A 17,976-nucleotide genomic window follows, 5' to 3' on the forward strand; every position below is an offset into this window, starting at 1 on the left:
TAGATCTGTGTGTTTTAAAATATATATTTCAATATGTTCTCTGTATTACTGACTTATTTGGTAACTCAAAGCAGAATTGAGCACAATATAATTGAGTGCAGTTATTAATTATTCTATATTCATAATTTCATGCAGTCATGATTTTTGAATTTTGAAAAAATTACTATTGTAATTAAGATTAAATGTTAATCTTTACTTGCAATTATACTTTATTAACTCTAATTGTGATCTCTATCATAATCTTAAATTATGATTGCTTATAATATGCTTTTAAGCATGATTATATATAATTGTTTGCTAATAATGAATTTCATTTTATCCAACCTTTTTCTTGCGTATAAAGCAGGGTTTGTAATAATTTTTTTTTTTTCTGAAAACAAGCAGCTTATCTATAAACCTGGGATTTATTGGTGTTTTTTAAAACAACCCCAGGTTTTTTGGAGTTTTTCAAAGTTATTTTGAAATTTTGTTCAGAAGTCCTTGATGAGATTGCAAGATTTGTTTTGAACATGAAAGTTAAATGTTGTTACTATGTTAGTCATTATTGTTGGAGCTTTTCAAATTGTCATGCTATTTTTTTCTTCTTAACAACAAACAGATTGTTCTATAATGTTTTAAAATTATTCTATCAAAATATCGCAAAATTATTTTAGTTCTATACTCTATTGAGTACAGATAAAATTTAAATCAACAAAGGATAAGGTATACTTTATGTGCTAGGTTGACTAAAGTTCATAAATGAACATACTACAGTTTCACTTCTATAAACAAGGACCTTCCTCAGTGTCTAATCACTAAATTATGGTAGAAAAGTAAAGAGACAAATACATGCAAAGTAGTTTAACGAGTAGGGACAGAAGAACTAGTTTGAACTAGAAAATAGAAAGGGGATTTGGGGAGAACCCCAAAGTGCAGCAGATTAAAATTAATTAGACTTCCAAATATTCAAAACTGTGGGATGCTAGAAAGATCATTAACTACATTATAATAAATTATTATTATTATAATTTTTTTTTTTTTTTTTTTTTTTTTTTGAAATGTAAAAAGATTTCCAAAAATCTAGTTCAGAAAATGAAGAGCAGGGTTGGATGATTTTAGCAAAGAAAACTTAAACCTGTGATGTGATTTCCAGATATGTAGAGCAATAGAAGATAGGTTAATGTCCTGATTTTGAACATATCTTGCATGCTCTTAAATTCAAAATGTAAGTGTACTTTTAGTTTGTCCAGAGTTTGCAAAACCACATTGACATGAAATTTGCTAAATACCCCAGCTATTATTATCAGCAATAGGGTATTTAAGGTCAGTGAAATTTAGTTTATCTACGGAAGAAAAAGCTACTTTAAACTCAAATTTATTAAAACTTTGGAACTGATTTTTGGATAGTAAGGTATAGCAATCAAATTGTTTAAAGTTTGAATTCGAGAGTTAGGTAGATTGCGAGATTAATTTTCTGTAGGCCAATAATATTGAAGGAAAATCACAGTCAGATAGCTAAAAATTTTGTGTTGTCTCTTTACTTTCTCTACCATCACTTGGTGTTTAGACACCGGAAAAGGTTTTTGTTTACAGAACTGAAACTTTAGTATATCCATTTATTTACTTTAATTTTCTCTCTATTCCCACTGTTATTTGCTTAAGTCAAATCATTTTGTTTGGTTGTCATTACGACTAAATCTACAATTTTATTTATCAAATTCATATTCAACTTATAGTTACTATAAAATAAGTAAAACGTTTTTCGGCAATCGTAATGCTTAGTAATTTTTTGAAAAGTAAGTTCCTAATAACAGTTTTATATTCATTTTTTAATTACCTTTTTTGACTAGACTCAATCTTATATATGGCCTGTTAAAATATTATATAAATAACTTATTTATTGTCTAATAAATGCAAAATTGTTAAGTTACATGCTGTTTATAATATGTTTTTTGTGAAATATTGCATAATAAGTTAATATTACGTATTACTTTATAGTAAACGAATACCACTTTTAGTTTTAATTAGAATAATAATAAAAAAAATTTCTTAGCAGTAGTAGCGATTAAAAAAAATGATAAGAAAACTTTTAAGTAATTATCGAATTGAATTACTCCTTACAGCTCTTGTTACTAATCAGCCTGTAAACTTGAAGCCTTCAAAAGTTGTTGCTGGTCATGATCCTCAAAAAACTAACTTGTTTCTACAAATACTTGGTTCAGCTGTGAAAAATAAGGTTAATTGAGCTTTACACTTTTTTCTTTCTTTCCATTTAATTGTGTGATGATATTTATTTATTTATTTCTGTTTAAAAAAAAAATAAAGTAGTGTTTATCTTTTTAAAAAAAAATGGGATTTTATAACTTGTGCATTATCTTTTAATAAATCATTGGACTGTATTGGCTGTGAACATATTATTTAAAAAAAATTTCTCTAAAAAATAAGGAAATCAAAATGTAAAAAGATTTCAATCTTTTGTAACTTGATTAGTACCTCCACATTTTGGATTTTTAGTGTTTAAATTTCAGTGTTTTAGTTTGAAAAATAATTATAAAAATATTTATGTATTTTATTTGGATTTTTTTATTATTACGATTATTATTTGTTTTAAAAAATTTGGGATGTATTGAACTGTTTATTTATTTATTTTTATTTAAAATAAAAACGTAAAGAAGTATTTAGCTTTTAAAAAAAATAAGATTTTATAACTTGTGCATTATTTTTTAATAAATCATTGGACTATATTTGCTATAAACATGTTATATTCTTAAAAAGAAATAGAAATGTAAAGAGAATATCTGTTGTAACTTGATTAGTACCTCCACATCTTGGATTTTATGTGTTTAAATTTCACTGTTTTAGTTTGAGAAATAATTATAAAAATATTTATGTATTTTCTTTGGAATTTTTATTATTACGATTATTATTCCTTATAAAAAATTAGGGATGTAATGAACTGTTTAAAATTTTAGAGAGAAAGAAACATTTTCTAAGTAATAAAATTGCTGTTTTTTGCATCATAATTTTATCAATGTCAGCTTGAGGAATAACTCAAAGCATTTTCTCTTTTTCACTACAAAAAATGTATTATTTTTAATTGCTATCTGTAGTTTCACTTTTGTTGGATTTAATTACTATGCACTCACTTAATTAATTTGATTAACCAAGTGTTCACATTCAGAATTAACACTAATTTGTGTTGAAATGTCTCCTTAATACATAACTTTTTCTTTAAATCATAAAGGAAATTTATTTATTTTTTATTTTATTTATTCATTTATTTTTTTAGCTGTAAAAAAACAAGAAGAAAGGACATTTTTAGCTATTGCAAAGTTAAAAAAATTATTATGTTTTTTGTTTAGAAATTAATCTTATTTATGTGTTATTTTTTTTATTTTTTTTTTATTTTATTATTATTATTTTTATTTATTTTTTAAATTTACGTTTGTACTTTTTCATGCTTCTTAATCAGCACTAATTCAGATCTTAGGCGATTGTTAATATTCTTGCTCATTTATTTATGTCATTTGAAATATATGATAATCATGATTATTATTGGCTTAATTAGTTGTGAGTGAAACTGTAAATTAGTGTAAAAATATCACTTTTCTATGTAAAATGAAACATAAATTTCATTTGCATTTTTTGGATTGTACTTTGTACTGTAATGTAATTACTTGGTGTTGTGAATTGCTTTTCATTCATGTTGTGCTAAGTATTATTTCATTTGTTTATTTCTTACCCTAGCTTGATAGCAAAGAAGCTGTTGCAAAAGTATTATCAGGGAATAGTCAAAGTTCCCCTACTAAAGCCCCTAAGGAGCGACGAGCATCTGTTGATAAAAGAGTAATTTTATTTGTTATTTCTACAAAAGTTTAATTTTTGTGGTATTATTTTTAAATTTAGATTATTTATCATCACTTTTTAAGAACATCTCTAAAATTGCATCAGTATAAAGAAAATATTTTTGGGAGAAACTAATTATAAATTATTTTTACATTATTTATGGCAATGTCAGCACATATATTAAACATTGAATTATTGATATTGTCTTTTTTTTATCATCAGGTAAATTTTGAAAGTAGAATTTTGCTATGTTCGAAACAGAAAAATCCATTTAATTCTTTCTTTTTCCTGAAATTCTTGCATAATTATAGATTTTGCTTTTTAACTTGATAAAATTCGTAGTTTAGTTCATTTATTAAATGATCATTTTAATAGTTTTTTTGATTTTTAACTTTGTTATTTAAATTTTTTGACTTTATAAAGCTCATTAATTTCTTTTAAATTTAAAGTTCATTAATTTCTTTTCAACTTAAAGTTCATTTATTATTTTTTTGGGCTACTAATTTGTCTTTGTGTTTTAACACAATATTTTAGATTTTGATTGTTTTCTGACCTTTTATTTTGTGCCTACAATTTTTTAAATTTACAATTTTTTAAAAGTTTTAATACTGGATTATTTTATAGAAAATTTCCACTGATTTTACTACATTTAAAATTAATATATAACAAATAATTGAAAAATAACAACTTGAAAATCGTAGGATTAATCGGATCTTCTTTTATAAATATCTTATTGTGAGAATTCATTTCTTCATATAGTAGTTTTAATTAAACTAAGCAACATCAGTACAAAGCTCGTCAAACTATTTATTAGTTGTTACAGTTAATAATTATGGTAATAAGTATAGTATAGTTAGTAGTGATAGTTATAATTATACTAATTATTATATTTCATTTTAATTTTGTAAACATTTACAATTTTTAGTGTTGGAATTCAAAATTGATGTTTAGTGGAGGATAAAACAAGATAGATTAAAATTGAGTGTGTAATGATTATTATAGTAAAATGCATTTAAAACCACAACAAACAAAATTAAATGTCCTCGAAATGAGACTTCTAAAAACTTCTGATAAAGGATATCTTTTGAGCTTTTAAAGCTCAATTTTAGACATTTTTTCACATGACCTCATGATAAGCTTTGTTTACAAATTTCTATTTTTTAATTGCTGGTGTCTAAACATCCTGTTGTGCAGTCTTAGATAAAATGAATAACTTTCTACAAGCACAAAATCTCTGTTAAAAAAAATTTTTTTTGACTGTAACTCTTTCTATATTTTCATCATCACTTAATGTTGATGAAATTTGCTCAAAACTCCCTGATTACAATTTTTTTTTTTAATCTTTTTATTTTTATAAAACTGTATGATGATTACTATACATACCAGCTTATATTTTTTTAAATTTAGCAGTTTTCTGAAGTTTTACCAGTTATTGACTTTATCTTGTTTTGCCTTATTCTTGACTGTCTTTCTATAACTAAATCTTCCAAGTCTCTTTTTTTTAAAAAAAATTTATAATGATTAATACTAAAAAAATTTCCATGGTGACAAACTTTCCGTAAACGGCATGTATTATGCATGTCTTTTACTGTGTGTACTAAAGGTTCTTTCCCCCCCCTCCTTACTGAAGGAGAGATTTATAATATTTTTAACATAAGTAATCATTTGGAAATATTTAGGAATAACATAGACAAGACAACAACTAAATAAATAGTAATGATTTAATTTCACTAATTATTGTAATTTCTTTATTCTGATTTTAAAAAAAAATTTTTACCTTTTTCTCTGAAAAAAGTTTCAGATTTAGCTCATTAAATAAAGTTTAAAAACTCAATTCCCTTGCTTATTTTGCATCTGTATAATACATATTAGGCATGTACCTAATAAAATGGCACTGTTAAAAATAGCCAACAATTTAAATGAGCATGTTCATAAAGTCTATCAATTAACCATAACTAAATTAAAAAAATATCAAGGCTTGGGGGACCTCCAATAGATATAATTTAGAAATACAATTTTTGGAATGCTTATTTATTGTACTGTGTGGGGGAGGTCTGGGTTTATTTGTATTTTTACCAATTCACATAGATAATGAAAGGCCAGAAATTAACTTTAACTATTTATTGAAAAGACAAAACACATATAAAATAAAACAAGAATAAAAAGGAAATACAAGAATTTGGAAGAGGGGGTTTGGGCTGGAATTAAATGTCCATATTTTACGGCAGTTCCTATCAGACTGTCTTAGTTCATCGCCAGAGGCGCCATAGTGGGGGAAAGAGGAGAGTTTGTCACAACTGCTAATAAGTAACATATTATCGTAACAATTTATAATTTTGTTGCATAAAGATTCGCCGTAATTGATCAAGTTGTGAAACAGTGTTTTTTAGTTCTGTCAATGTCTATATTATTTTGCTATTAATTATTTTCTAAGAATGTGTTTTGAATTTACTTGTTTGAAATTTGTAAATTAAAACTAAGTATCTGTAACATATAAATATTAAGTATAAGAATTTATTTCAAGTGATTTAAAATATTTATTTTCATAGTTAGTGAATATGTTATTTTAATTTTTTTTTCTGATATAAGTTTACGAAATTTGATTAATAATTTATTCAATTTCAGAAAGATAAAACAAGTGAAAAGTCCCATTCAAGATCTCTAACGAAAACACTTGATCCTGTAAAAAAAAGCTCTTCATCATCTAGTCAAAATAAAGATGCAACCAAATCTAAAGACAGTGATAAATCCAAAGACAAAAGTCGAGAATCTCGAAAAGACAGAGAAAAATCCAAAGATAGATCAAAGCAAAAAACAGAAGATTCTAAAAGGAGTTCTAAGGATAGAGTTTCTAAAACTAAAGATCCGCCTCCTCCGCCTGAAGAAGAAGAAAACAAGACTGAAAATTTTGCGGTTGCCACTGATCATGAACTAAATAATGTAGAAAACCATGTGCCTGCTTTAGAAACTAATCTTAGTGAACCATCTACTAGTATGATGAATGGAGATGCACACTCAAAAGTAAGTGGTATTTTATTTTAATTGGATCTATTCTGTTTTTTTTAAATGAATAAGATGTAAAGTTAGCATGATTTTTTATATGTATTATTATAACAGTAATTTAAAGGAATGAAAACTACCTTTTAAAGATGCATATAACTACAGGCATCAACGCACCTGGAAAGTAATGGATATCCTTATTATTAAAATTTGTTATTAAGTATCATGATTTTAACTATTCATTTTATTTTTTTAAAATCATGGAAAGTCTTGGATATAGGTCTCTGAAAAATCTCATTTTTAAATGGAATTTACCTCCTTAATTTTCACAGTGTTCCAAATATCTGAATTTGTAACAAAATCCCCACTCACACTTTTTAAAGAATACCATGAGAACATTTTATTAAAATATAAAATTTCCTTATGATGTCCTTTAAAAATTATAGTATTCTTTCAAAAAATGAATGAAAGAACATCATTCTAGAGCAAATTATATTTTAAACTTCCCTGATTTCAGAATTTTTTTTTATTTTATCATTTTAAAATTCTATCTGAAACAGCCATTTATTGGTGCTTTTTTCATTGAGTGTTTTTAAAGGGTGCTTAATTTTCCCTTTTTCAAAATGAGATTTTTCCTTTACCATGTTGATTTTCGCTACGAATTATACATAAAGACGCTGTTCACATTGTTCTATTCAACGTTTTCACAATTAATTCAACCCCAATCGACGTATTTTCCAGTTCGTAGCGTATGAAAACACCATTCGTTTTACATAATTAAAAACTTCATGATTTTTGACACAATTGTCAAAAACAATGCCAAAAGTTTTTTTTTTGACATGACGGCTGAAAGAAGATAAAACTGTCAATTGTCAAAAACTTTTCCATCCAATCCTTCCTAATTATGATATTTTTTAAAATGCTTAAAAATATTTTTGAGTGCTTAAGAGGTGCTTATTTTTTGTTGAATAATTTGGCTATGCACCCTGTGCCACAGCTGTTTGAGAGTGGCCAGCAATGATATCCAGCGGTTAAAGACTGATTCTGCGTGCTTGAGCGGATGAAGGAGAATTATTAAATTTATTGTTGTGTTTTTGTCGGAGAATATAGTAACTTCATTAAGTCATGAAAAATTCTTGGAATAAGTCATGAAAATTCATAGATTTGAATATCTAAAATGTAGCAGATACCGTGTAACTAGCAAACTTTTAAGATTTTTTTACTTTTAAAAAGAATATTAAATTTATAATGTATTTAAAAGAAAAAAATTTACTTTTCACAATTAGTAGTTTTAAGAGTGCTATGGAAAAGAAACTGCTGCTTAATCCTGACTTTATTTACTATTCTGTCTGCTTTAATTATTAAATTTTATTTTACGTATCATTTGTTTTAAAATTGATATAATTCTTAAAGATAATTTAAAGTGGACAAGTTTTTTTAATTCCTGAGAAAAAGAATTGAGGGAAATTTTTAGGGAAGTTCTAAAAAGGATAGGGTGTACTCTATGCAAAAAAAAAAAAAAAAAAAAAAAAAAAACATGAATAAAGCGCAAAAGAAAGTGCAGAAATTTTACTTTAATACAAGGAAGATTTCTTTTTTTTTTCTTTCTTTTTTTTTTTTTTGTAATTTACTTATCTTAATTTGTTTTCTATTTGTAATTATTATATTAAATATTTGTATTTTAATTAAAACGCTGTTTTTCTTTGTATTCCACTTAAACCTTTTTTTTTTTAATGTCAGAAAAAGTACAGGATTTTATATTTTTCTTTAAAAATAATCCTAATTTTTTGCATAAAATATATCTATTTCATATAAAAGTGATGCCTTTTGCCGATTATGTGAATTGTAGCTTCTAATAATAGTCAGAATTATAACATTATTGATATTACTTAGCAATGTTATTTACTGTCGTACGTCTAATTATCTGCAGACTTGAGTAGAGCAGCAACTGTAGATCGGCGGTTTTCAGCATAATCTTAAATTGAACACAATTTTTATTATAAATTAAAATAATAATTGCCAAAAATGTTTATGTTTCAATACCATTCATTTGGATGAAAAAGAAAAGCACTTTTTTAATTCCCTTTTCTCGTCTGCCATTGTGATTGGGTAACTTGTACTTTCCTTATGTTTAACATCACTTTAATGGTGCAATTATAGTTATTCTTCTGGGAACCTTACCCAAATATGAATCATCTCTGGTCTTACTGCTTCAAATTATTTAAAAATAATTAATATCACAATGTTTTTAGTAAATATAATTCTCTGCCATTCAGTATTTTTTGTCTAATGGAACAATTTGCACTACTCTCTATGCTATTTAGCATAATAATTTGCAATGATTATATTATATAAAAAAATCATATATTTTAATATTTATATACAGTAATACCTCGCTACAACAATATTTTGGGGACCAAATAATTATATTGTTGTAGAGGGATATGTTATTATATCGAGAGCCTACATACTTTGGGGACACAATAATTTATTTTTTTTTCAACTTTAATGTTATATATGTATTAACTGTAAATCTATTTATATATTATCTAAAAATTTAATTTGCAGAGTGGTAATTATAAAGGGGATTAATATGAAATCTGATAAGAATGTTACATCTGTGTCTTCTTAAGAGATAAGGGAGGCAATTCTAAGAATGGAAGGTCTTGGGTTGGTCTATGTACATCAAGGATGGGATATTGAAATCTGAATACAAAAGCCATTCACTGTGGTGAAAAGAAATAAGATAAGTACATAATGAGCAGTGAGACTTCTCTTATCAAGAGAGACTGGAAAAAAAATGGCAAAATGTGATAAAATAAGCTTTTTTACTTCATTTGAAAACCAATAATAAGTAAAGAAAATGAGATTGACATTTGATGGAGAAAAAAAAGAGTTTTGCAGGGGTTTATTTCTTCCGAAAATATCGCAATATTGAGAGGTGGATATCATTAATTCATATGCAAGTTCGCCAGGACCACGAAACATTGTAATAGAGGGAGTTATTGTTGTATCGGATGTCGTAGCAGCAAGAGTTCACTGTATTTTAAGCTTAAGTGCATTGTAGAGTCATCAATAGAATGCAATTAATTATAATTTATAGTTAAATGTTATAAGCATTTAAATTAACTTGTGTTTTTCTCTTCTAGGATGACGTTGGGGAATCAGAATTTGTAGATTCTCTTAGTGAAAAGGTGATTAATTAACTATTATTTAACTTGTTAATTTAACTTATACATATTAATATAATTTATACATGTTACATGTAATATATTAAATGTTGACTTATTACATATTAATTATTAAACTATTTAATACTTAAGGTTAATTAGTTCAACTACTGTGGTAGAATCATCAGATTAAGTGTAAACCTAAAGATAATGTTGCTAAAATAATATATGCTTATATTGATGAGCTGTAACCAATTAAATACGGTCATAGAAATTTGATGTTATAGCGTGTTTTTCATTTATTTATTTTTTAACTAAATTATTTTAATGATTGTCAGCCTATTCGAGAAAAAAGTCATCGCTCTCATTCAAGTCGAAGTGCCCGTCCACCATCAGCAAGAAGTAAAAGAACAAAACCCTGTAAGTAGATAATTTTTTTAAAAAATTTAATTTGCTTTTTATCGTTATTTTTATAATTAATTTATATTTTTTCCTAATTAGCTGAAAGCAGTGCTGATACAGAAGGTAAAATTTTAGATTTTGTCTTTGTTAATAAATTAAGAAAAAATCTTTAAATTTATTTTTTTATATAATTTTTTTAATTGCATTTCTATATATAATTAGTTTTGAATAAAAGAAAAGTTGAAAGTGATTTAAATTTAATAGTCCTGAATTTTTAGTCATTATCATTAAATATATTCAAAGAATAATAGTAGCATTTTCATATATTGCTAAAAATTAATGGCTTAACACATTTTCTCCTATACCTTATTTTAATTTTTAAAAAAATCTTGTAATTAGTTTGTTAAAATCGTAAAAGTTATAGAAATATTAATAATTTTAATTTTTCCAATAAATTTTTATAATTTAAATGAGTTTGTAACTCTAAATTTCTTTATGTTATGCACAATTGTTTATATTTAATGCATTGTTTTTTTATTATTTTATTTAATAATGAAAGCAAAAATAATATTTTTATATATATCAGGTATGTGCCTGCTTTAAATATACATTTTCTACGAAACATAGATCTATTATTTAATTTCAAAGTTGTTTTGTTCTTTGTTTTACCCTTATAAAAACTTTAAATTTTTGTGAAATGTTTTGTGAAATGTTGTTATGTGAAATGTTATGTAGCATAAAGTTATATACATTTTGCCTATTCTATTGTATGAGTGTAATGAGACACTTGTTCAATATATGTATAAAATAGTACTGGTGAAATTTTGACTGATTAATTAACTTCCAGATAAAGAGTAGTAAGCAAATAGTGATGAAAAATAGTAATGGGTAGACGATGGATGTTATAAGAATCACAATGACTTGATCACAGGGATTCAATAATAGGAACGTAGTTAGTATTCTAGGGAAGGAAGTTAATTCAGTGGTCAGTATCTATACACTGCAACAAAATTTCAAAGCACTAATGAGATGTTACACTAAACACAAAGTTGTTTCTTACACTAGCCTTTCCAATGGAAACATTCTGATTCTTTTTCAGTGGTGGCCTTCTCAAGAACAGATTTCCATCTTTTCTAGTTATTAGTTTTACGATTATTTTACTGTAGTTTTGGTCTTCCTCTAACTCCATATGGTTTGGCCATAAATGTCCTTTTGGCATTTCTGTTTCCTTCCATTCTAATGAGGAGTCCTGGCTTTTTTAATCTGTAATTTTTTAATTTTTATGACATCTGGTTCTTTGTAACTTGTAACTTTTATACAATTGTGAACTTGTACTTCGATTTAAAATGCCATTATTTTGTGTTTCTTTTAGAATGTTTCGAAGTATTTTCCTTTCAAAAATGGCCAGTATTTCTGTGTCATTATCCATACCTGCCAAGTCTCCTGTTTTTTAACAAAGACTCCTGTATTTTACGATCTCCTGTTTACCCGTATATTCTCAAATTTCTCTGTATTTGTTAAAGAAATTTTTTTAAAAATTGGCGGTAAAATGTCCATTGATGGCAAAAATACTTCTCTTATTCCTCAACAGATGGCGCTATTGCCAGTACTGCAGTTTCTTGAGTGTTTATAGTTTAAGTAATTATAAATAATGTTTTAAAAAAATCTTCTTCAGATTAAGATTTATATGCATATTTTATTCTTCGCCAAATGTAAGTGCTTGTATTATTTCCAATTTTGAGTTTCTCTTTTTGACTTACATGATGATGCATGATGTATCAAAACTTACTCATAGCCTAAAAAGTGCCGCTATGAAAATCTGCGTTGTTTTATTTCTCCAATGTTGGCAGTTATGCATGTCTTCGAAGCACGAGTTAGTATAGGTCGAATTAACCATTTATTCCTACTGATCCGATCTTAAATATTTCCTCAAGCCACTAAACCATCTGTAAAATCAGAGGTGCGAATTAATGTGGTGGAAACATTAATAATTATTAATGTTAATTTCCGATCCTGAGTAGGTAAAGTATTCATTAAGCTAATAAGTTCTAATTTCTGTAAAGGTGTTATATTCGATATAATACAGTCCGATTCACCTCCACTTTGAAAATTCTTTTTCTTGGGCTCTACAGCCTGTGACAGGCCAAGGCCATCCCAATAAGTTTTTGCCATCTTAATCTGTTCTGTGCCATGGCCATCCAGTTAGTTAATCCTATTGTCTTTAGGTCCCTCTCAACTGCGTCCAGCCACCTTGTCAGTGGACGACCCCTTTTTCTGAATACTATTGGCCTTAATAACATGAACTATATCTGGTTGTTTATACTTTTTATATAACTCATGATTGTAAAGGCTGCGCCATTTGTTATTCTCAAAGACTGCACCAAAAATTCTTCTTTCTAAGTATCCCTCTCTCAAAAATCAGCAATTTGTTCTCCTCTTTTTTGTTAAAAGTCCAGCACTCACTACCATATGGGATCACAGGCCGTAGGAGTGTTTTGTATACATAAATTTTTGTCTTTTGTTTAAGAAATTTACTTTTTGGTTGTACTACTTTAGTTAGTTACTTTAGTAAGTTAGTTAGACTTTTAGTTTAGTTAGTAAACATTAAGGCTAAAAGTGATTACATTTATCTTTCTTGGGTTGAAAATGATATGGAATCGTGGCAGGAAATCAATAAAACCAGATTAATAAAAAATATTCAGGCGATGTTATAGATAAAGATATTGCAAGTTATAAATAAAGGAAAATATTTCCAACTGTTGATTTTTTTTCCAGTCCTTAGTGTGTCATCAATAAACCAACCAACTGTATTTATATTTCGAATTTTTTCATTTTATTATAAAAGTTCATTGATTGAAACTTATTTTGACCTTTTCAGGTACTGAACCTTCAAATACCAATCTCTCCAACCAACCTGTTATGATGAATGGCATTGGTAGCTCTGAAAACTTTGAAAATATGTTGTTGCCTAGGTATCTTATCTAATTTCACATAATATACTTGCTAACAGTAAATTTTATTGTAAAATTATCTTGGTGTAAATATGTTTTTTATTATTTTGCAATGTCTGAAGAGGGAAATCAGTCATTTTGATTTGTTTTTAATGCAGTGAACTCTCGCTACGATATTCCAATACAACAGCTTGTTGTATTGGAATATCGTAGTAGCGATATCCAATACAACAACTGAATTAATATCATGCTCCTCTCAATATCACGATATGCTCTGAAGTAAAAAACTATGTAAAATGATTTTTTTTCCAACTGTTAACCTTATTTTCGTCATTTATTATTGGTTTTCAAATAATGTTAAAAAATCGTATTTTATCATCTTTTGCCATTTTTTCAATCTTTTCTGACATGAGAAGACTCCCGGCTGACCACCCCAAGAACTTACATTATTAGAATTGCTTCCCTGTCTCTTAAGAAGTCACAGATGTAACATTCCTACATGATTGAATTTCCTTCTTGTTACAGCTGATCATGAGTCACAAATCATCACATTAACACCTAAAAGAGAATTTTTTCTGTAGAGGGTAGGGGGGAGCACCACTCACAAACAAAAATTGTTTATGTGCTTTTGACTCAATGCATACTTCGTTGGTTGACTTGACAGTCAAAAAAAAATTAATAAACAAAATAAATATCTGATTATTTTCAATAAAAACAGTTTTCAGGTCTTATCTTATTTTCTGAAATTATTTCAATTGTTTTTAATAATTAAGTGCAATTAACTTTCAGCAAATTAATTTTTTGCATAATATATAAATATATTTATAGTTAATACATATATAACATTAAAATTTAAAAAGAAATCTTATGGTATCCCCAAAGTATGTAGGCTCTCGATATAACAATATATCTCTCTTAAAACAATATATTTATTTGGTCCCCAAAATTTTGTTGTATCGAGATTTTACTGTATTAAATAAATAAAAATTTCTTTCAATTTATATGCTGATTTTAAAATTTTAATTCAGTTTTAACTATTTAAAGCTTTAGACCACCTTCAGCCAGGCCTCCATCAGCTAGACCGTCCAGTTCTCGACCTGCTCCTCCTAGAATAAGAGTCCGAAATGTTGTTGAAAGTGAGGAACCGAGGTAATATTTTGTTTTGATTATTTTTTAAAAATGTTGGTTTAGAATTCCTAATTTAATTAATAGTCTTTGTTTTTCTAAAAAAAAGGGGGTAGGAGACAGATTTAATTCATATTTAACATTTGCAGCTGTTATAACTGGTTTGTCATCTATTGCAAAAGTGGTGCATGAAATAAAATATTTTAGTTTGCTACAAAAAACTGATTTGTTTTCTTTTAAAAAGAAAATTCTCTATGTGTGATTTAAAATATTTTTTTTAAAAAAAGTTAAAAGGATTATTGTAGTATGACCAAAAATAGAAAGAAGCGACAAAAGAATGTTTGTATCAATCTCATTGTTTGTATCAATCACAGACTAGTATTATGTTATATATATTTTTTTAACATTATAAACATATATGGGTACAGTCCGCAAAAAAAAAAAGATATCACCCTGAATAACTTTTGTTCTAATGATCGGATTTTCACGATCTAAGTGTCAATCTTAATGGTTCCCGGGGGTGACCTCAAATATGCTAATTAATTAGTGCTAACTATTAATTAAGTTACGAAATCAGACACAAAAACGTACTTTCTCTGAATAAATATGTATTTTTTTTTACATATTTGGATTCCTGACCTTCAAAATAGGGGGGGTAGACAAAATTTCGAAAAAAATGGGTTGTAAATTAGGTGGCAATAAGGATTTATATATCTGGCGATGGTTTGAAAATATGCCAAATTACCTCGCCATAGAAGGGGAAATAATTTATAACAACCATAAAGAAACTGAATGAATGACAAGATGGGAAAAGATAGTGCTTCTCGTTGCTAAGCAACTAAAAGAATTTTTCGCGTTGCTTTCTGGGCTTTTTTTTTTTTTTTTTTTTTTTTTTTTTTTTTTTTTTTAAATCTCCTTTAAAAAGGAAATTTAAATAAATTAATAAATTATTTTTGATTCTCCAAGATTACAGAATCTTTGAATTTTTATCTGACATTATTTATTTTTTTAAAGCTGTTTTAATGTAATTTGTATGACAGTTTTGAATTAAAACCAAATTTTCATAAGTTATCATAAATTTATGAAGAGTTGTAGGGTTAAATGCTTTTGCCCCTCACTTCGAGTTTCTTAGGAAAGGAAGAAAAAAAGCGATCAAGCAAAGGTGGACCTGAAAAAAGATAGCTATTCTGATGCATAATCGCAAAATTTTATAGAAATCACGGTATTTATTTTCGATAAAATTGTAAAACTTAATAAATGTTATATGGCATTTTAAAAGCATTTTGATATATATATATATATATATATATATATATATATATATATATATATATATATATATATATATATATATATATATATATATATATCATAATAAATAAAAACAAAAAAAAACACGAAGAAAATTACGAAAAATAATAAGTTTTATTTATTGCGCATAAGCTGCAAGTAAATAGAACTCATAAAATAAGTAAATAAGTTCAAAATGTAGAAAAAACTTGGGAAAAATTACAGAACAATAAAAAAAGGGGGGAAGAAAAATAATAATAAAAAATAAAACTGCAAGAAACCGGAAAAAAAAAAATTCCGAAAAAAGGAAAAAAATTTCTAAAAATATCCGGAAAATAAAAGATATAATCTTTTCATCAGCTTACACGATTATATCAGCAAAAGAATAGCACTTTCTATTATTGTATCAATATAGCCAAAGTAAAATATATCAATGCAATAGTTTGAGAAGCACTCAAAAAAATTTTACAAAAAAATTACAAATGTAATGGAACACAATAAGTAAAAATATCAAGCGAAATCAGAAAATTAAGTATAAAGAAGAAACAGAATAAAACATGAAACGAAATCTATAAAGCGAGCTGCGAATTCAAATGAACTTATTACATGAACGTGAAATTTTTAAAGAATGATTTAAAATATTTTCGGAAAAGATAGCCACATTACAAAATATGAAACCAAAAGCGGAAATTGAGCTAAAAGCTTAAATAGAGAGGTTTTGTATTAAAGTGCGTTCTTACTGCAGTGTTGTAGTGCGTTTGATTTGTTAGTTACCAAGGATGGGCCCGAAAATGGATGTGAGCAAGGAAATATTTATTATACTGGATAATTTAAAGAAGTTAACAATTAATAAATTTAAAAAATTAATATTTATTTAAGAGAAAAAAATAGAAAGGAGAAAGAAACATGAATTGCCTGTTTCGCACATAATTTTAGCCACAGATTTGCCAGAATAAATCATTAATATTTTTGTTTTTTTATTACGAAATATTAGGAGAAATTTGTATACATAATTTCTTCAAAACGTGTGTTAAAACTATGATTATAAGTTATTTAAGAAGAAAAAAGTCAAATGGAGTAAAAGAACAATTTTTGAGATGATGATTCTAAAAATAGCACGTTTTTCAAATCTTTTTACAATTTTTTATTTTAGTAGTTGTTTAACAAAACAAGGCATATCGAACATTTTCCTGATATAGCAATATTTTTTTGAACTGTGCAAAAGTTGAGAAATCATACAAACAACTTTTAAAGAAAATATTTTCAACTTTTTAAGACAAAAGGGTAACTTAAAAGGGTTAGCGCACAAGATTAACTTTGAATGTTGAATTAAAATTGCATGCCCATAGTTTTTTGTTCATTTAAAAAACAAAACAATCTGTTAAATTTTTCCCCTGTGCGCACATACGCATTTACTTTTCATTACTCGAATAAATAAGAAGCAATAAAAAAAATAAAATTAATAATTTATCTTCATTTTTCGTAAACAATAGTATTTTTAGTAAATAGTCAGCTGTTCTGCTTCGAATGATATTGTGTGTGATCAGTAGAATATTTTTAATTTCTTAACAAGATTTAATTCTCAGATAGCTGGCAATAATTCTAAGTTTTCTTTCAATAAGAACTTAGCAATAATTTAAAAAGTAATTTCATTTTAAAGAAAAACATAAATTAAAGTACTTAAATGATTGATTAGTATATTATTGGAAAAAAATATACATAATAGAATTTAAAAAAAATTGCATTAAAATTCAATAAAAAAGTTAGAAATATAATTCTGCGAAACACGCACAGACAGGTAATTTACAAATTTATTTTAAGATTAAGGCGATATATAAGATGTAAAGAAGTTTTAAAAAACTCTACTCTAAACTCAGCTGCACGACAGCCCATGGAGGGCCAAGGCCTACTGTGCCCACCTCAGTTTTCTGGACCTAGGGCTCTGGGGTGCAGGAGCAGATGTTCCGGTCAGGTGGTCAGCCGAACGCGGAACCCCCAGTGTTTAGTTCCCAATCATGCTTGGTATTTATTTATCGACCCACTGAAGGGATGAAGGGGCTGAGTCAGCCTTGCCCGGCCCGAGGAACGACAGCGCGAAGCGCTACCGCTCAGCCACCGGGCGAAGTTTTAAGATGATTAAAAATGTTGACTACGCATTCGTATTAATATTTATAAAATATATATTCAAGAAATTGATAAATATATTATTCCAA

General features: G+C 26.7%; 1 protein-coding gene across 2 annotated transcripts in view; it reads left to right on the top strand.

Moving 5' to 3' along the window:
* LOC107448165 (TRAF3-interacting protein 1) overlaps positions 1 to 17,976 on the top strand; it is a 36,301-nt gene that overhangs the window by 908 nt on the left and 17,417 nt on the right. The window contains exons 4-11 of one of the 2 annotated variants that reach the window (XM_043044106.3): positions 2,103 to 2,215; positions 3,727 to 3,825; positions 6,451 to 6,846; positions 9,975 to 10,019; positions 10,334 to 10,415; positions 10,497 to 10,520; positions 13,276 to 13,369; positions 14,393 to 14,497. In XM_043044106.3, coding sequence (XP_042900040.1) covers positions 2,103 to 2,215; positions 3,727 to 3,825; positions 6,451 to 6,846; positions 9,975 to 10,019; positions 10,334 to 10,415; positions 10,497 to 10,520; positions 13,276 to 13,369; positions 14,393 to 14,497 — 958 coding nt within the window. The remainder of the gene's footprint in view (positions 1 to 2,102; positions 2,216 to 3,726; positions 3,826 to 6,450; positions 6,847 to 9,974; positions 10,020 to 10,333; positions 10,416 to 10,496; positions 10,521 to 13,275; positions 13,370 to 14,392; positions 14,498 to 17,976) is intronic. The other variant, XM_043044107.3, reaches the window with a different exon arrangement.

The sequence above is a fragment of the Parasteatoda tepidariorum genome, chromosome 5 (assembly GCF_982258835.1).
Source record: "Parasteatoda tepidariorum strain Cologne lab strain chromosome 5, Ptep-v5.0, whole genome shotgun sequence".
Lineage (NCBI taxonomy): Eukaryota > Metazoa > Arthropoda > Arachnida > Araneae > Theridiidae > Parasteatoda > Parasteatoda tepidariorum.